This window comes from Chrysemys picta, chromosome 8, assembly GCF_011386835.1.
Source record: "Chrysemys picta bellii isolate R12L10 chromosome 8, ASM1138683v2, whole genome shotgun sequence".
NCBI classification, from domain to species: domain Eukaryota; kingdom Metazoa; phylum Chordata; order Testudines; family Emydidae; genus Chrysemys; species Chrysemys picta.
This window is the reverse complement of record NC_088798.1, coordinates 86,373,681-86,394,844: the sequence shown is the minus strand read 5'-3', so window position 1 is coordinate 86,394,844 and position 21,164 is coordinate 86,373,681. Positions and strand designations below refer to the sequence as shown.

The window sequence follows — 21,164 nt, the reverse complement described above, 5'->3', positions numbered from 1 at the left end:
TTGAAAATGTGGACAAGAATAAAATTCATGTTTTTCTTTCCCCAGCCAAAGAAACTGAAGGATCCTCTCATTAAGAAAAATAACACATACACAGCAGCAGCAACAAGCTACACCCCTAATATTGCCAGAGACCCTGGGCTGGCTACCATTGCTAAAAGTGCAACAATAGAGCCCAAAGAAGTTAAACCAGAAACAAAACCACCAGAACCCAAGAAAACTTTTAACAGTGTCAGCAAAATTGATCGACTATCAAGAATAGCTTTCCCACTGCTTTTTGGAATCTTTAATTTAGTCTACTGGGCAACTTATTTAAACAGAGAGCCCCAGCTGAAAGCCCCAACTCCACATCAATAACCCTGTTAACTCATGTAGTTTTGTTCAGTCTTTTGCACTGGGGATTGCTTTCAGTTTGACACACAGTAATTCCCATTTGCTTCATTGCCTCTGTCTTAAAGAAAATGAAGGTTTCCTTATTTAAAAAAAAAGTATATATATATATATTTAAAAAAGGTAACCCTGTATACTAGGGCCATAACAATGTGATGTGTACACCTGGGAACCATGATTCTGAAGAAGGGAGAGGAAAAGTTCAGTAATGAAAATGAATTCAAAACCATTTGTAGATAGCTTATTACTGAATGTCCCAACAAAGATACTGTACATGTATGTGAAATATTTTTATGCAAAATAATTGTGGGGGAAAATACTCTATGATGTTCATGTAGCACATACTGTAGTGTACTTATCATTTACAGAGCACTGTTTATGTTATTTTTTTTCAAGGCTGTAACGCTTTCAATTTTGTCAAATTCATTGAGATACATTATGTTTCCAGCTCTTCTCTCCCCCCCGCCATCCCTGGTCTTATAATATTAAATGTTCTTTAAAGAAATGGAAGTCTGAATACTCTAGGAACAGTTTATCACTGTACAGCACATATGATTCAATGGTAATGAATGCTTTAATCTGCTGTCTTGAGGCAGTCTTGTTCTAAGCATTAATTTGTCACTAGACTAGACATGAAATCAGTTGCACAATTAAGTGCAGAATTCAAATGCCCTTTATCCCATGTGTAATCAAACCAGTACCTGGATGCTTTTACAGGTAGCTTTTATTTATCAATATGTTTCAGAAAGAAAACAAAAGTTTTGCAAGCTCTAGATATGTTGAATGTATTCTTTTATAAAACAGTACATTAAAAAGCTTTAGATTAAAATTTATGGATAGCAGAAAGACAGAATATAGTATTTAAATAATATATGTAAATATGCAGCATGAGATTGTACTTTTTTTACTTTTTTAAAGTTGTGTTCTTAAAATATTGTGTAGGGTTCATCTATCTTAGCTCTTAATATGTTGTTAAATGCTAAAGGAAACATATTTAGAGCCTGCATTATAAAAGTCAGTGGTACTGGAAAGACTACAAAAGGAAAGAAAGAGCTTGGAGTTAATTTCATTTGTAAAGTGGTTAAGTGTACAGTAGTTTGCAATTTGACAATGCCATCCAATGTATACTATTAGATAAATGACTGGTCTGCTCAGGTCATGCATAAATACTAAAAAATGGAATCTATTTAGTAGGTAAAACTGGTAAAATACTTGTTAAGACAGAAAAATCATCTGTATATTACTGCTATATTTGCTGATACATAACTGTTACAATAAGTGATGTAATATATGTAGCATTCAATACAGAATCATACACAAAAGAATGTACAGGAAAATAGATTTTATTGAGTAAACTTACTACATTTCATTTTTACTGTAGCAATATATTTGTAGGAACAATATGTAAGGGCTTTAAATACAAGATGTCCATTTTGCAGGGATGATATTCCCTTTAAAACAATTCTAGTTAGTTTCATTACTGCTGAGAACTTCTTAGAAATATAAATTTCAGGTAAGGATTTTTCAAAGAGATTGATGGATTTTTGCAAGCGTTAATTCAGAATCCACAAAATATGGTATTGAGTGAATTTAAAAACAATGCCACATGAACAGTCAGCAAATTAGTTAATGAGACAGTCAAGTTTCATAGTTATGTTTCAGGCAATGTTTTATAAACTCTTTCTCAATAAATCAAGAGGTTACCACTCACAATCTACAAAAAAAAAATTGATGTTTTATTTAGAAAAAGAAGATTTTTTAAACAATGCTTCATTGTCTAACATTTAGTCCTGTCTAAACTTGATGAGCTAATCTGATTGGAGTTTATTAAAGGGGATGTTTCATCTTCTGGTTCATGTGTAGATATATGTATAGAAAAAAATAAAATATGGCTCTTTAACTTCTGTGTACTTGTTTATCTTGTTATTTTTGGCGTTAATCTAGTGTGTTCATTTAGGGTATTTTATCTTCCTAGCTATTCATAGCTACCTTTTGGTCTGCATTTTGCACATTAGATGTGAATATTACTTAATTAGTCTGCTTTTTGCTATGCAATGACTGCATTATAACACCTCTTAGTTTGTTAGTCTATGTGAATAGTATTATACTGTATAAATTTGATTGCACAGTTTATCAAATATAAAGTATTCTCTATGTAGCTTTTTTACAGTGCTTTGCTAAACCATGTAATAATAGTAAGTCTTCCTTGAAAATAATGATACACTCTTATAGAGGACAGTTCCTGTTTACTCCTGGGATAATTTTAAAAAAGATGACATTGAATGTTTATTGCACCTCAGTGCAGTAATGTGGCAATAAAACCTAAATCTAATAGAGGTTGTTTATGGCAGAAGCATGTATTTGCTTTACAGAGTTTAGCAAAAGCTCTTTATTTTATGTCAGACTGTAATTCTATTATAATAATAAAGATAAAAATGTTCAATAATGAAAGTGAATGTTTTACTTTCTTTTGTTTTTTTAGTTATTGCTTTTTACTATATGTTGCATGAGAAACCGCTGTTCATCTCAGTTTCTGTGTATTCGGAAATGAATGACATTCTAATGTTTGTAAGTGTCTGCACAATGTTTTTCAAGGGACACAAGCAATATCAGAATAGTTCTGAAATATGATTTTACTTTTTTTAAAATAATGAAGTCTACACAATGTTCATCCAACAAAGCAATAAAATGCATTAGATGAACAAGTGATTTAGGTTTGCTAATATGGTGATGGGTATGATAGAGAGCCAAAATAGAATAGGACAGTGTCACAGTTAATTTTTTTAATAATTACTATGATAGAATATGGATAGACTAACCAGATAAATAATATGGGAAACAAAACAAAACAAATGCAGGCGGTTTTAATACAGACCTCATGTTCTGGTAAAATAAAACAAAAACAAAAAACAAATAAAAAATGCAGATCCAATGGAGACTTTGGGCCAGATCCTCAGGTGGTGTAAATTGATGTTCTTAATTTATTTTAACGGATTGTGTATAGGACATTCTAGTTAACAGTTATATAAGCCAAGTCCTGAAAACTTTGCTGAAGTCCTCATTATTACATACATGAGAAAAAAAACAGGTATAGGAAAAGAAATTACATAGAGTTTGAAACCTCAGAGGTTTTCTTGAATTCCTCTTGCAGGGGAAGCAAAGTCTTCACGATTTGCTAATCTGTGGGCGAAGGGAGATAAATCCATGGATTCCCTGGTATCCATGTGGATCGCAAGGTATCTGCTGGAGGAAAAAGACATCGACATGTTGTTCTGCCCCACATAGTGACTGCCTGCCCCTGGAAGGATAGCTCTCATGGACTATTCTAACTGTGCTAGCCCCTGAATCCCCCGTAAGGGGAGTCCTTAATATGGAGCAGAAAACAGAGCAAGTTAATGTGGCCTCTGGTCATATTCATTTACTCTTTCTCCAGTGTATTTAGAGTTAGGGAAATCTATCTTCCCCAACTCCATGGAACTGGAATCCCATGGAACCCCCACATAGGACTTCCTGCAGGATTGAAGCCACAATATTGGAATACCCCACACCCATGGGCACAGGCTCTCTTCTATGTGCAGATGAGGAGGGGAGCATGGGGCCATCATTTTTTCTTTCATAGTAGCAGCCGTGTTAGTCTGTATCCGCAAAAAGAACAGGAGTACTTGTGGCACCTTAGAGACTAACAAATTGTCACCATTCCCAAGTGCATTTTTTCTTTGTCTTTACTCAGACAATCTTAAGCAGGAGTCTGCCTGAGTTAGAATAGAGTGAAAATGAATAAGAACATCAGGATTTTGCTCCTTGAAAATCAAGGTGTGGTACTCAATATTAAAGGGCTAAAGAACAACACCAGCAGCAAATAGATTCACAGAGTATCATAAAACATTCCTGGTACAATGCCATGACATTCTTTGTTATGTTTGCTTTGTAACATTGCATCAGTGGGCCACATTTTCTCAGCTATACCCCTGCAACCTCCTTCAAAGCTGCTGAAAGCATGTAATGTAGTAAAAAATGACCCAACCTGAAAGTTGTTTGTGTCTCATCTCCTACAACTCTTTTCTTGGCAAGTTGGAAAGAGGACAAAAAGTTGTTCCTCCTCTTTGTCCCTTCTCCACCCCTCTTGGCTGAAGAGTGGGAGGATGACGGCTCTTGATGGCTCTGGTCCATTGACTCAGCCTTATTCCTTGTGTGTCAGATAGTATAGGGGATATTCTGCTTGTTCCAACCATATTTGTGGATCACTTCAAGAGATAATGTGGTACCTCAAAAAGTTGCATGAAGCTATAGAACTGCAGGATGAAAGCTACTGGAATAAAATCTTCATATGAACAGCCCTTCACTGAGGCTGGGCTCCTTCTCTTTATCTCCTTCCACTCACCACCAACATGGTAAATAATATGAGGTTATGAAACACATAAGCAGCTAGAAAATTGGACACACATACTTCTGGGAGAAGAAGTATAAATAGAAAACTTCATTCAGCTTCTCTTGTGGATCTGAATGACTGTCCAAGTAAATTAGCATGACTGGGGAAAGTTAACTTTCTCGGTAGATGAAAAAATATCTAAGCAGTGCACTAAAACAATAAAAACTTCAATATTTCTTCAGTCTTTCTATGGCAGATTAGCAGCAAAATCCTCCTGTTAGAAATAAATATGACATAGCTAAAATAAAAATGTGTCTGCAGTCCTGAATTTTGCAAGTGTAGAGTATTATCAGCCTGTCAAGCTGTTGCTGTCATGTTACATCTGATTACAAACACAGTTATATAGTAGAAGAGAGCGAAAAGCCTCCAAATGACAAGATTCTACAGGCTCATTTTTGTCTAGCTACAGGCCCATCTAAACAGACAGAATTACTTCACTGATGTTGATAAACTCATTTGATTAAACTGCTTTAGGGCTTCTGAAAATGTTCTGAGTGGATTTTGCACTCACAGCACAGCTGTCTCTTGCACACATTTCACCAAAGGAGTAGAGTCATTTTACCTTAAAAATCTTCTGAAGACAGACAAAGGGCACTGGTTTTTAATGTGCTATCAAGATAAGAAAGACATGTTCAGTGAACTCTGGCTTTCTGAAGTCAAACAGATTTTGAACCTCATCCATACAAATAGAAATGGTGCATTTCCTGTCAGGTCCCCTCATATGTTAAGTATGCTTCAGAATTAACCAGAGGCTGTGCAGGTCTGTCTGCTGAGTTTGTCTACTCTAAAGGCATTTTTTGTTGATATTTGCCTAGAATATGCCTCTCTTGCATCCTCATAGAGGCTTAGATTTGATTGTATTGGTCATTCAGATCTAATGCAACCACCTACTTCTATCTCACTGAAAAAAATGCAGCAGATGTATATTAGTGTAAAATTGCTAAAAACAAAATGAAAAAAAAAAACCCTCATCAAAACTTCTACTCTACTATTTCTCTACTGTCAATTATTAGAGTACAGTACCTCCACATAAATGGGATGTTAGCTATCAGATGTTCTCTCAAGTGTAATAAAACCTGTTAAATTTCTTACATTACCACAGGGCTATGGTAAATTCCACCTCACAATGAAATAAATGAGAAACTGATATGGTGAAATAAAGCTCAGTGAACTATAATAGAGAGATCTTTATCTTGAATCATAATATTTTTTTTTAATTAAATGTCCTATAAAAAGAGAGAACTGGATTTCAGCTGAGGTAAAAAGACACATTTTAAAAAACTGCATATCTCCTCAGTCAGAAAAAAATAAGACCGTAGTAAAATCTTTGCCTGTAGTTGGCTTATTTCTATTCTCTTACAATAGTAACTAACAAAGCAAGATGGGTTAATGAAACTTTCTCAGAAAAAAAATAATACACAAGCTCCTCATCTGGTATAAATTCCATAAATTCACTGACTTCAATGGAGCTATGCCAATTTATACCACCTGAGGATCTGGCTGAGAGTATTAAAGCTTAATATTAACTGCCTCTTGCTGTGAAGAAATTTGCCAGGCCAGAAAACTGACAGGAAGGGAGGATTGCCCAGAAACTCAACTAGAGCAAGCTCAGAGGGATTATGGCAGGAGAAGAAGAGATTGTGGTCTCATCCTCCCACTGGTGTGTATCCTTGGAATTCAGATAAAGGAGCCCTGGTCCCATGGACATAGAGATGACCACATGAAGGACTGACCCCACATTCTGCTGCTCCATCGATTACCATGGATATCTCAAAATCACATGAAGATAGATGTGAAATTTGGTGGAATTGACTGAATTTTGCTTCTGAATTCGCTTGAACAGGAAAGTCAAAGTGAAACAGCACAGAGCCATACAGAACTGAACTAAACCAGACTAAGTCCTTTTAAGTCACAGTATTTGTGAGCACCCCCTTTTTTAAAGTATCAGAAATACAGTAGATGCCATAAGTAAACACTGCAGCACACTAAAGGTCAAGATTTTAATAGCATCCACTGTGCAGTATTTCTAAATACAATACTTCAAACAAAATGAAAGCCAGAATTTTCAGGAGTGAGTGCATGGAGTTAGGCATCTAAATCCATGCTTACGCACTTACTGCAAATTGACTGCCTATTTTCAGAGGTATTGACCCCCACTCCTCTTCCCCAGTTCCAACTGATATTGCCAGGGAACTCCATGAGTTCATTCACTGTGGATCTCCTATTAGTATAAACTGGATGTTCTCTGTACATCAGAGCACTGCAACTCTGCAAGCAACACATCTTATGAGAGAGAACTACTTATCCTATGCCCTTTTGACTGAGAAAGCTGGGTTAGGCTGCAAATACCCTTCCTTCACTATATGTTTTAGAGTTTTAGAGGATGAAGGATCTTCTTTTTCTTCTGCATGAAGTTCCCAAACAACAGTCTAAGGCAGGGTTTCTCAAACAGGGGTCACTGCTTGTGTAGGGAAAGCCCCTGGCGGGCTGGGCCGGTTTGTTTACCTGCCCCGTCCGCAGGTCCGGCCGATCGCGCCTCCCACTGGCCATGGATCGCTGCTCTGGGCCAATGGGAGCTGTTGGAAGCTGCGGCCAGTACGTCCCTCGGCCCGTGCCGCTTCCAGCAGCTCCCATTGGTCTGGAGCAGCGATCCACGGCCAGTGGGAGCCGCGATCGGCCAGACCTGCGGATGGGGCAGGTAAACAAACCGGCCTGGCCCACCAGGGGCTTTCCCCACACAAGCGGCGACCCATTTGAGAAATCCTGGTCTAAGGGTTTGTCTACACGGAGCAGTAATAAGCACTATGGGTGTGTGATTTTTAAAGTGCATTGTGTTGCACTTTAATTGTTTCATGTAGACCCTGCTGGTGTTAACTAAAATTTCCCCAGTGCATTTTAACATAGTGCTGTTTGAAGCAGTACTACATTAAAGTGCAACAGGGACCTTTTAGTTCCCCAAATCAGCAGTGTCTATACAGACCAATTAATGTGCAACACGTTAGTGCACTTTTGAAATCACACCTATGCAGTGTGAATTACTGCTCTGTGTAGACAAGTCTTAAGACTCAAGCTGTCTAATTAAAAACAAAATATATTCAGAGAGAAAATCAGATAAAAACAAGAGACGCATTGTAGATAACATCTAATTCGATACTCTGAAAAACTCACCTACATGTGATTCTGAGCTGTAGTCCCAAAGGATAAAAAAAAAAAAATTACTTACGGCTACGATTTTCAGAACTTCCCCACATTGGCCTACTCTCCTCAAAGTCAATGGTAAAACTCAAATTGATTTTGATGGGAGCAAAGTTAGTCCAAGCTTGAGTGCTCTTGAAAAATCTCACCAATATTTCTAGAAAGTCCTTACTCTCCAATGACTTCTTGGCCATCCAGCCTGCCAGTTGCATATGAGGTTGTTTCCACAGCACTACAGGCTGTACAAAGCGGAATGGGTCACACAGATCCAGGACATCCCACTCAGGTGATTTCAGGAGCAATGGTAGACGCACAGGGCAGGGATTGCCATCCACAAACCCAGACAAATGCTGTTGATGGTAGGGATCCTTGGCATAGGACAGTTGTTAGTGTTGTCCAGAGATCAGTGGCAACATGCTCGTGGCACAGATATGACAAAAGTTGTAATGAATTCATACAATTTCAGGAACAGGAAGGCCAGTCGGCAATGTGGCCCATTACAGAGGAACAGGTGCTGTGGTACATGCTGTCACTGGCAACTGTCAATTGGTGCCCTCCACAATCTCTAATTGCCTTTCAGCCATTACGTTTGTCAGTAGGCTAAATGGCTACCCAGATCCTTGTGGGGGTTTCTTAGTCTGAAGGTTTTTGTTGGGATGGTCACATAGAGGTGAACCCAGGGAGGATTCCCGTCGTCCCATCAGGGTTTCCACGCTCAGGGACCTCCTTCACATCCTCGGTGTCATATCTCATAGCGCACAGGAGGTGTCCCTATTCAGGGCAGCGTTCTTCACAGCATTTTTTTAGTGCTTTCAGGATCAGTGAGCTAGTGCCTGGGTCCATCAGGGATTCTACAGGAAGGGCTTTGGAATTTCCTGACATAAGTTGGCACAAGCATGCAGTAATATTACACTTGCGAAGGTCAAAGATTGATCAAGTCGGCCAGGGTGCATTCATTCCCCTATGGGAGGGTGGCGAGCCTGGGGTCTGCCCTGTTCGGGTGTTGAGGGGCTACATGGCAATAGTGGAAGGGAGACGGCCCCCTTTTTGTACATGGAGATGGGAGTCCCCTCATGGTATATCAATTAATTACCATGTTGATACGGGGGCTAATGACGTTGGGGCTGCCAGCCCATAAATTTGGTTCCCACTCATTCAGAATAGGGGTGGCTACGGCAGCTGCGTAGATAGGTATAGAAGCAGAGTTTATTCAGGCAATCAGGCGATGGCAGTCTAATGCAGACCAAACGTATGTAAGACCGCAGGTGGAAAATCATCATTAATGATGATGGTGTGTGGGGAGGAGCAGGGCTGGCTCCAGGCACCAGTTGAGCAAGCTCATGCTTGGGGCAGCAGATTCTAAGGGGCGGCTTCCGTACAATCCTTTTTTTTTTTTTTTTTTGCTTCGCTGCTTCGGCTGCCCTGTAGGGGCGGTGGTGCGGAGGAGGGGAGTGCCCTGCTAGGAGCGGGCTGAGCACTCCGTCTTCCCCAGTCAGTGCCAGGTCTGCAGCAAGCCTGGCAGGGCAGCTCGCGTCCTTCCCTCCCCGCCGACCGGAGTAGCGTGGAGCCCTCCCGGCAGGTGGCATGGTGGGAGGGGCCGCATGGCAAGCACCTCACTGAAGGAAGCCCTGGCTGCCCCCCTTTTCTCTCTCTCTCCCCCCACTCCCTACCCCTCCCCCCTGCTAGCCGGGGCGCACACTCCGCTGCCCAGGGCACTTCTGCAGCGCAGGAAGTCCCCCTCCACCCTGGCTCTGGCCACCCTGCAGTTTTTTTTTTTTTGCTTGGGGCAGCAAAAAAGCCAGAGCCAGCCCTGGGGAGGAGGCAGGCAAGCTAAAGGCTGCCTCCTTGTGGCAGATGTTCAGTGCAGGTACTCCATAAATTAAGGCATAAAAGAACAGATAAATGGCTTGGAAAAGGAATTATGGAGAGGTGCTTGGTACAGTAGGGAGCCACCCCCCCATCATTATAGTCCACCTTAACCCCTCCTATTGGGGAGGGGGATCAGTAAGGCCCTTGCAAGGGAATTGCTGGAGAGACCTGGAGGAAAAGGGTGGAGGTAACTGGTGGAATCCCCCCGGAATTGGCCGGAATTGGAGGTTCCCAACAGTGGATCTGCTGGAGGGACATGAATGGAAAGGTGTGTGTGGGCGTGGGGCCTGAAAAAGCACATCCCTCCTCCCCGGTTAATTGTGGGGGTTTCACCTGCATTGCACATTTTATCTGCTGGGTTAGTCCCAGATATCTAATAATAAAGTTGCGGCCTGATTAAACTCATATGTAATGTCTCCTATCATTCTTTCGGCATAGCCACACAATGGAATGTGTAACAAAAAGTTCTTTTCATGGTGGAGCTGCCTTGTGCCAGCTTTAGGGGAGGCAGGTGTTTGCTGTGTATTAAGACTTGTTAGGTTGTTTTGACAATGTGTTCTCACCTCTTTACTTCAGACACCTCTGATGCTTCAAGATTATTAACATTGAAGGGTTTACTGAATTCACTATCAGACTGAGGTTACTGTAGCATATCAACAATGCAGTGTGTTTAACCTCTTGGATGAGAATCAAGTTTTTAAGGGGTGAATTTTTAATCCAATTTTTCTTCAAATTAAACAAAATTCAAACTCAGGGTTTCCACACTGAAAGGTTAGTGTAATAACTAGGGCTGTTGATTAATCACAGTTAACTCACGCGATTAACTCAAAAAAAAAATCTTGATTAAAAAAATTAATCGTGATTAATTGCACATTATTAAGCAATAGAATATCAATTGAAATGTATTAAATATTTTTGATGTTTTTCTACATTTTCAAATATTTTGGATTCAGTTACAACACAGAATACAAAGTTTACACTGCTCACTTTATATTATTATTTTTATTACATATATTTGCACTGTAAAAACAATAAACAAAAGAAAGTATTTTTCAATTCACCTCATACAAGTACTACAAGTCTCTCTATCGTGAAAGTGCAACTTACAAATGTAGATTTTTTTGTTACATAACTGCATTCAAAAACAAAACAATGTAAAACTTTAGAGCCCATTCAGTCCTATTTCTTGTTCAGCCAATCGCCAAGACAAACAAGTTTATTTACATTTATGGAAGATAATGCTGCCCACTTCTTATTTACAATGTCACCAGAAAGTGAGAACATTCACATGGGACTTTTGTAGCCTGCATTGCAATGTATTTAGGTGCCATATCTGCTAAACATTCGTATGCTTCTTCATGCTTCGGCCACCATTCCAGGGGACATGATTCCATGCTGATGATGCTTGTTAAAAAAAAATGTGTTAATTAAATTTGTGACTGAACTCCTTGGGGGAGAATTGTATGTCCCCTGCTCTGGTTTACCTGCATTCTGCCATATATTTCATTTTATAGCAGTCTTGGATGATGACCCAGTACATGTTTGCTTTAAGAACACTTTTGCTGCAGATTTGACAAAATGCAAAGAAATGTGAGATTTCTAAAGATAGCTATAGTACTCAACCCAAGCTTTAAGAATCTGAAGTGCCTTCCAAAATCTGAGAGGGACAAGGTGTGGAGCATGCTTTCAGAAGTCTTAAAAGAGCAACACTTCAATGCAGAAACTACAGAACCCAAACCACCAAAAAAGAAAGTCAACCTTCTGCTCATGGCATCTGACTCAGATGATGATAATGAACATGCATCAGTCTGCACTGCTTTGGATCATTATCAAGCAGAACCCATCATCAGCATGGAAGCATGTCCTCTGGAATGGTGGTTAAAGCATGAAGGGACATATGAATCTTTAGCGCATCTGGCATGTAAATATCTTGCGGCGCCAGCTATTACAGAGCCATGTGAACACCTGTTCTCACTTTCAGGTGACATTGTGACCAAGAAGTGGGCAGAATGATCTCCATAAATGTAAACAAACTTTTTGTCTGAGCAAATGGCTGAAAAAGAGATAGGACTGACTGGACTTGTAGGCTCTAAAGTTTTACATTGTTTTATGTTTGAATGCAGATTTTTTGGTACATAATTCTACATTTGTAAGTTCAACTTTCATGATAAAGAGATTGCACTAGAGTTCTGGTATTAGGTGAAATGAAAAAAAAATACTATTTCTTTCATTTTTTACAGTGCAAATATTTGTAATAAAAATAAATATAAAGTGAGCACTGTACACTTTGTATTCTGTGTTGTAATTGAAATCAATATTTGAAAATGTAGAAAACATCCAAAAATTTTTAAATAAGTGGTATTCTATTATTGTTTAACAATGCGATTAATTTTTTAAATAGCTTGACAACCCTAGTAATAACAGAGTATAACACCTCCCTGGCATATTGCAGTATCATCTTTAAAATACATATTTATCCTACTTTTGTATATGAATTGCACACACAATAAAACACCATTCTTATAATAAAGTTAAGAGTGCAGGCACATGTCAGGGTTCTGAGAATATATTGAATTGACTGTGTTCTCAGATATCTGTGGAATTGTACTGATTTAGACCAGCTAAAAAACTGGCTCATTCTCTTTCAAGGATGCTTATGTTAAAAATATTAGAAACCCAAGAAATTCAGAGTTAAGGTTGCATTTCCATGAATAGCTTCACTGCCCTGGTAGAGCTAGGAGAATGTAGTATTATCAGATTATTTTAGTAAGTATTGCAGAGTTTGATTTTAACAGTTTAGTCAAACACACAGATTTCCTTAAGACAGACATCTTTGTTAATTAAAAATATACAATGCTTCTTCATTTGAACTTCTAACTCTTATGAATGGAGCAGAGCCCATGCCTGCTTTTAATCTGAGAGTGGTTTTCGATAGTGACAGAATGCATAACCCAAGTATTTTGGATGTGTGTATAGAAAGCGAATCTGTAGTGAAGTACATTTTTAAGTAAGTTTACTATAGCAAATCTGTAGGGAGTACACATTCTACTGCAGCATTACAACAATTTCACATCAGATTGGGACTCTAGGGCTCTCAGTTGCCACTTTAATTATGGAAAAGTGTACCACTGCTAAATACTCTTGCACTGGGTTTTCTGACTGTGTACAGTCCACATTTGTTCATGTTAACGTATGCACCTAAAGTAACTAATCTGACCAATGTTCTGCTCTATATAGTTCCTCCAGTCAAAAAGGATCCCAAAGTATTTCAATAATATAGAAATATTCAGGAATCACTCACCAGCCACAGAAGTTAACCCACATCTGGAATGAGGAAAAAAAGGAAGAAAAGAAAACACAGCAATAATATACAACAATTTAGAATGAGAAGTGAAGAAGAATACTATTAGTATCTGTGGGAGTAATTTAAACAGGCAGCATTTATTTACCCAATTTAGATTTGTGCCAGGGAACTGGGTTTAACAGCCTACTCTTGCAAAAAGTGCCATGGGATCTGAAGCAGTAAACAATCATGACCTTGGTTTTATGTCTCTTCTGTAAGAGAGAAAAAGTTTCCCAAAGTCACATTTACACTAATACTGTTGCTTGAATAACTACCTCCTTACTATCATTATATAATAGTTTGGGATTTATATTGTAGACTATTGTGCATCTGGATGGTGCCATGAATAAGATAAGTTAGTGTCATAAGTTAATTATCATCCCATCACAACAGGCTACAGTAATGGCAATAGAAATACCAACTTGAATTTCTAGTATCTCAGCGATGCTGTGCAGTACTTTCATCACATTATTTTGGAACCAGACAGTGTTCCAAAGGGAAAAAAAAAATCAATCCCAAGCATAACCTTTGCTTTTTTTATAAAGTAAAAGACATCAAAATCAAGAGCATTAATTTTGATAAAGTCTTAGGTTCAATAGGTAGGAAAAAGTGAAACCTAAGCACATGAAAATGCAGTTGGAGAAAACACCAATTAAATATGGCTGGTTCAAAAAGTAAATAAAAGGATGTCTATAACTAAACTATGGCATGTCTCATCTATTTAGAAATATCTAGAGATAAGGGTTAATAATAATTCTCTTGTGTAGTATAAGTCGGCTTATTTATAACTAAATGTAGTGTACTTAATACCAAGAATACTAAGACAACAGGTTGTTTTACTACTGCCTCTTAAAGCGAATTACACAAAGAATGAATCTCAGGAGACACTAACCAATGATAAAAGGTAAATATTGCCTCTAAAGAATGTCAGACAAGCCATTATACCTAACAAGTAATGAAGGATATTAGCTATTATTTTATCTATCAAGCAAACATTCCTGCCAATTATAATAAAAGGATTTATGACAGCTGAATTGTAGGGTCAGTGGAAATAGTGAATTATCATTCATTCATTTTCAAAATATAATTATACTTGGATAGTATATTACTAAAGTGGAAGGGCCTGCTAGGAGGTTAGATCATTGCAGCATGTTGAACATAAAGCCAACACAGCAAAAACTGAATGTTTAAAACAACATAACTTATTACTGCTATTATTATTTGCACTGTGATAGCAACAAAAGGCCTCAAGAAAGATTGGGGTCCCATTGTGTTAGGTACTTTGCAAACATCAAGAAAGCTACATTTCCTGTCTTGGAGAAAATATATTCTAGATGGTGTGGCAAGGCACCTTCTCGGGCTCACCAGCCTCACCTGCTTTTTTGCCTTGGCGAGACAGGCTTGAGTAGCATAGTCCCTCTTGGTGGCATGGGGGAAGTTTGTTCCTTCTGTCCACCAGTCTTTTTGGCTTGTTTTTCTCCCTTCTGGGAGGGAATGTAGCCTCCCCTCCTGGAGAGGCTCACTGTCTTGCTGCTCCTGACCTACTGGCAGCAGGATTCCTTCTCTCTCTCCTTCCCCCCTCCTCCCAACAGGGGAAGGTTTAAAAAGGTCTCAGGCAGCCCTTAGTTGGAATCAGCTGATCCTAATTGACCTCAGGTAACTCCCTCTCAGCTGATCCTAATTGATTCTCTGGTAGCACCTTCTCAGCTGAACCTCATTGACCTGTAGTTACCCCTCCTCAGTTGGTAGGGAGGAGGACCTTTTAACTCTCTGAGACTGTTTTCAATATCCCCCCCCCTTGCAGCTGTCTGTCCTGAGTTTATCACATATCCCACACCCCCACTCAACACTACAGGGTTGGGCTACTTGGGTTGGCAAACAGTGTGCCCTTGAAAGGCCATCCGTGTTGCCATGCTTGATTCCGGACCTATGTTGTACTCTGAAGTGGAAGGGTTGTAGCAACAGGAATCACCCTGTTACTCTTGCATTTCTCTCTTTGTTTTGGTGCATCCACTTCAGAGGGGCATGGTCTGTGACGAGGGTAAACCTACCTCTGAGAAGGTAGTAGCAAAGGCTTTCTATGGCCCACTTTACTGCCAGACATTCCTTCTCTACTACGGCATATTTATGTTCCCTTGGCAGGAGTTTCCTACTGAGGAACAGGACTGGGTGTTCTTCTTCTCCGACCATTTGTGAAAGAACCGCTCCCAGAGGCATCGGTTTGTAAATAAACTCTTTCTCCCAGTCTGGAGCTACCAGCACTGGGTCAGTGCAGAGGGCAGTCTGCAGATCTGCAAAAGCCTCCTCAGCCGCTCTAGACCACCTTACTATGTCTGGGCCATGGTCTTTTGTTAGGCATACCCTGGTGGCAAAGTGGAGGATGAACCGCCTGTAGTATCCAACTAGTCCCAGGAATGCTCTGACCTGTTTCTTCCGGACTGGTCAGGGCCAATTCTGTATTGCCTCTAACTTGTTGAATTGGGCTTCACCACACACCTCCCCACTATATAGCTGAGGTATTTGGCTTCTGCTAGCCCAATTGCATATTTGGCGGGATTTGCAGTCAGCCCTGCCTTCCTCAGGGTGTCCAGGACTGCTTCCACCTTCCCCAAGTGCGTCTCCCAGTCTGGGCTATGTATAATGACTTAGTCAAGATAGGTGGCTGCATACTTGCCATGTGGATGCAACAGTTTGTCCATGAGTTGTTGGAAAGTTGCAGGAGCCCCATGTAAACCAAAAGGGAGGACAGTGTACTGATACAGTCCCTCCGGTGTTGAAAAGGCTGTCTTCTCTTTGTCGGCCTTGGCCAAGGGAATTTGCCAATAACCCTTGGTCAGGTCAAGGGTGGACAAAAATTGTGCTTTTCCCAATTGGACAATTAGGTCATCTATCCGTGGTATAGGGTGCGCATCAAATTGGGACACTTCATTCAGTTTCCGGAAGTCATTGCAGAACCTCATACTGTCATCCGGCTTAGGTACTAGGACCACTGGGCTTGACCATTGGCTATGAGACTCTTCAGTGACTCCTAATTTCAGCATTTTCCTGACTTCTGTCTTGATCTCTTCCCTTTTCGCCTCCGGGATCTGGTATGGCTTGACATTCACCTTCACTCTAGGCTCTGTGAGAATGTGATGGTGAACCTCAGTAGTCCTGCCTGGCTTTTCTGAGAATACATTCTAGTTGCATTTGATCATGTTGATCACTTCAATTCATTAGTCGGGATCAATTCTGGGGATATTCCCACTTGGCCAGGCCGGTTGTTTTCGGGGGGAGGTGATCCTAGAGTGACCACATGAGTGTCTCTGTCTTGCCAAGGTTTCAAAAGGTTTATATGATAGATTTGTTCCAGCTTCCGGCGACCAGGCTTATAGTCGACCTCTCCATTTATCTTGTATGGCCCCTGCCATCTGGCCAGGAGCTTGCTCTCTTCTGTGGGTATGAGCACCATTACCCAATCTCCCACCTGGAATTTTTGGATCGTCGCTTGGTGATTGTAATATGTTTGTTGGGCCCCTTGCACCCTCTCCATGTGTTCCCGCACTATGGGAGCGACATGGGCTATCCTGTCTTTCATCTGCAACACATGCTCGATGATGTTTCTCCCTGGGTTTGGCTGTTCTTCCCAACCATCTTTGGCAATGTCCAGTATGCCACGGGGGTGACCATATAACAGCTCGAATGGGGGAAAATCCAGTTGAAGTCTGAGGAACCTCCCTTATAGTGAACATTAGGTACGGCAGCAGGGCGTCCCAGTTCTTCCCTTCCCGGCTCACCACCTTTCGAATCATGTTATTTAATGTTCTATTAAAATGTTCAATGAGGCCATCGGTCTGCGGATGATAGACTGATGTCCTTATGGTCCATATGTTGGGCATTGCACATAAATCTTTCATTAATTTAGATACAAAGGGGGTTCCTTGATCAGTCAGGATCTCTTTGGGTATTCCCACTCTAGCAAAAATTTGGATTAATTCCTTAGCTATGGTCTTGGACATAGTGTTCTGTAGGAGAACGGCCTCGGGGTATCGGGTAGCATAATCTAGCACAACCAGTATGTGCTGATGGCCTCGGGCTGATTTCTCTAGTGGCTGTACTAGGTCCATAGCTATTCTCTCAAATGGGACTTCAAAAATCGGCAGAGGTACCAAAGGTGCCCTTAAGCGTGGCCGGGTGCCATGTAATTGGCATTCCAGACAGGAGGCACAATATCGTCGGACCGCTGCACAAATTCCAGGCCAAAAAAACCTCTGCAGAATTCAATCGAGAGTTTTATTTACCTCTAGATGCTGCCCGAACAGATGGCTGTAGGCTAGCTCCATCACGACCCTCTGATGCTTCTGCAGTACTAAGAGCTGTTCCATGACTTCCTCTTGGACCCGGACTACTCTGTATAGCAGATTCTTCTTTATTATATAATATAGGCCTGGGCCCTTGGCTCTCCCTTCTACAGGGACCCCATTCACCTCAACGATTTCTTTGCGAATATTGTTATATATCAGATCATTGGCCTGATCCTGTCCAAAATTCTCCAGTGAAGGTCCAATTTGCCCAAACTCAGGGAGTTCTATTTCCCTCTCCTTCTTGAGGGAGGTCCCCGGGGAACTGGGTCCGGCTGCTGGTTCGTCGACCCCCTGCATAGTTCCCTTGTCAGTTGGGCCAACTCTTTCTCCTACAAGTATAGGCTTCTGCTTCTGGACCAAGATTCTCGTTCCCTTCCTTTTATCTGCTCTCCTTTCTCACCGAGTCTTCCTGGTCTTCCCAGGGGGAGATAATAAATCCTGGGCAAATTCATGGAAGACCGTGTGTGTGTGTGTGTGTGTGTGCTCTAACTATCAAGGTCATCCCATTGCTTTTGGGATTATTACTTTCATCTGACTCTTCTTCGGGAAGTAGACTGCCAAACCCTGGGAAGTCTCGTCCTATGAGGACTGGATAGGGGAGTTTCAGGACAACCCCCACCATCACCTTAATGGGGTTTCCCAGGACTTCTATTTTTATCGGCATGGTCGGGTAGTAATTGACATCCCCATGTATACAGGATATTCCTGTGCGCTTGGCCCGGGATAGCTGGTCTTGCCCGACCAACTTTCCCGAGACCAGCGTGATAGCACTTCCTGAGTCTACTAACACGGTGGTCTCTATGCCATTCATTTTAACTGGCCTAATATATCTATGAGGGACCATCGCAACCCCTACGAGATTTATTAGGTCGCATGGTCCTTCTAGATCTACCAGGTCGCATTGCATGGGCTCTTCTAGGTTTGGGCATTGGGCAGCTATATGCCCTATTTCTCCACATGCATAACATCGGTACCCTGCTCGGGGCAGCCCCCAATTTTTTGGGCTGTTAGGCCTTACCCCCTGAGTCTTTCTCCCTCAGTCTCCAAGTCCCTCCAAGATCTCCGGCCATTCTTTGGCCTCCTTCCTCCCCTCCATAGTTCTGCCCGGAGCTATGGAAACTTGGGCCCTTGGTACAGAGACTTGCCTCCTATTCTGGTGCCTTCCTTCTCCGGTGGTCCGAGAAAGTTCTTGGGCTGCTAGGTGTCTCTCTACGAGGGCAACTAACTCATCATAGGAGGAAGGATCATTTTGACTGACCCATCCTTGTATGTCCAGTGTAGCTCTCTCATGTACCTGTCCAATACTATGATTTCCACAATTTTCTCTGGGCCATGGGTCTCAGGGCGCAGCTACTTCCTGGCTACATGGATCAGGTCAAACAGCTGGGACCTCGGCGCTTTACTGTCCCAGTATTTCCACTCGTAGAACTGCTGTGCCCTTATAGCTGTCATCATGCCAGACCTCGCCAGAATCTCCGCCTTTAGCTGGGAGTAATCTGTAGCCGCTTCTGTTGTCATGTCAAAATATACTTTCTGTGCCTCCCCACACAGAAAAGGAGCCAGGATACTGGCCCACTGGTCTTGGGGCCAGGCCTCCCGCTGGGCCGTTCTCTTGAACGCAAGGAGATATGCCTCTACGTCATCGTCCACCGTCATCTTCTGTAAGTAGCTGCTCGCCCGCAGGGGCTGGGTTCCATGGGGGCCATGCATCAGAGTGGTCAGGGCCTTTAGCTGGTTCACAACCTCATGCAGGGTGGCTCGATCCTGAACCGCCTAACTCATCAGTAGTTGATTTGTCTTCTGCTGTATTCGCACTGACTCCTGCTTGGTAGCTATCTGCACCTGGGTAGCTCTTGTTGGTCCGTAGTGGCCTGCACCAACACCTTCATTACATCCTCCATTTTTCTTTATGGGGGGTGATTTACCCTGCCCTGAGATGGTTTGCCACAAAGTCTCACTCACAGATCCCACTCCTGACAGAACGTGTGGCAAGGCATCTTCTCGTGCTCACCAGCCTCGTTGCTTTTTGCCTTGGCGAGACAGGCTTGGGTGAAATAGTCCCTCTTGGTGGCATGGAGGAAGTCCATTTCTTCTCTCCACCAGTCTTTTTAGCTTGTTTTTCTCCCTTATTGGAGGGAATGCAGCCTCCCCTCCTGGAGAGGCTCTCTGTCTTGCTGCTCCTGACCTACTGGCAGCAGGATTCCTTCTCTCTCTCTTTCCCCCCTCCTCCCAACAGGGCAGGGTTTAAAAAGGTCTAGTTGGAATCAGCTGATCCTAACTGACCTCAGGTAACTCCCTCTCAGCTGATCCTAATTGATTCTCTAGTAACGCCTTCTCAGCTGAACCTGATTGACCTGTAGTTACCACTCCTCTGTTGATAGGGAGGAGGGCCTTTTAACCTCTGAGACTGTTTTATACCCCCGCCCCTCCTTGCAGCTGTCTGTCCTGAGTTTATCACAATGGGCAAAGGATAGGAGAATGGAAACATAATTATACTCATTTTATGGAGAAAGATTAAGTGACTTGGTCAAAGTTATACAGGAAGTATAGGACAGAACTGTGAACTGAACCCAGAATTCTCGAATCCCAATCCAGTACCCTAACCACAAGATCATCCTTCATAGAATTGTCCAATCATAGAAATACAAGACTGGAAGGAACCTCGCTAGGTCATCTAGTCCAGTTCTTTGAACCGAGGCAGGACTAAGTAGTATCTAGGCCATCACTGACTAGTGTTTGTTCCACAACCTTCCTAGGCGATTTTTTCTAGTGCTTAACTAGCATTATAATTCAAATCTCTTTTGTCCTTTTTTCAGCATAGCCAGACAATGTCCCTTGCTGCAGTTTAAACTCCTTATGTCTTGTCCTGTCATCAGTAGATAATAAGAATAATTTATCACGCTCCTCCTTTTAACAATCTTTTACATACTTGAGGACTTATATTCAACCTCGGTCTCTTTTTCTCCAGACTAAATAAACACAGTTTTTTCAATATTTGCACATATATCATGTTTTCTAGATTTTTAATAAATTTTACTACTCTCCTCTGGACTTTCTCCAATTTGTCCACATCTTTCCTGAAGAGTGGTGGCCAGAACTCCACACTATATTCCAGCTGAGGCCTTATGAGGGCTGAGTAGAATAGAAAAATTACTTCTCATGTCTTGCTTAAAACACATCTGCTAATACATCCCATAATGATGTTTGCTTTTTTTGCAAGTGTTACATTGTTGACTCATAGTTAGCCTCCTCTCCATCTGTATTTGTTTAGAGAAACTTTTTTTTTTAAATAGGAAATATCACTTAAAATGGGTCAGAGGGAGGGAAAGGGGACAAGGGGCGATAATGGAGTTTTGCAGTTGTGTTATGGGTTATAAAATGTCACTGGGTAACACTCTTCCCAGTGGCTAATATCATACATATGCAAGCAGTCATTAGATCCTTTCTACAATGAAATTCACACATGCTTCTGGAAAATGATCTAAGAAGGACTAATATTCTGTTTCATGCATACTGTTTCAGGAACAGTAGGTGCATATTTATATAAGGGTGGATCCAGAGTAACACTATATAGTTGTTCCAGGTTTGCACAGATGTA

The 21,164-nt window shown here is 41.3% G+C and overlaps 1 protein-coding gene across 2 annotated transcripts in view; it reads left to right on the top strand.

Moving 5' to 3' along the window:
- Positions 1 to 2,294, top strand: part of GABRA1 (gamma-aminobutyric acid type A receptor subunit alpha1) — a 54,274-nt gene extending 51,980 nt beyond the window's left edge. For both annotated transcript variants that reach the window (XM_005297983.4, XM_005297984.4), the window contains exon 10: positions 46 to 2,294. In XM_005297983.4, coding sequence (XP_005298040.1) covers positions 46 to 354 — 309 coding nt within the window. In that variant the 3' untranslated portion in view covers positions 355 to 2,294. The remainder of the gene's footprint in view (positions 1 to 45) is intronic.
- Positions 2,295 to 21,164: the final 18,870 nt, after the last annotated feature.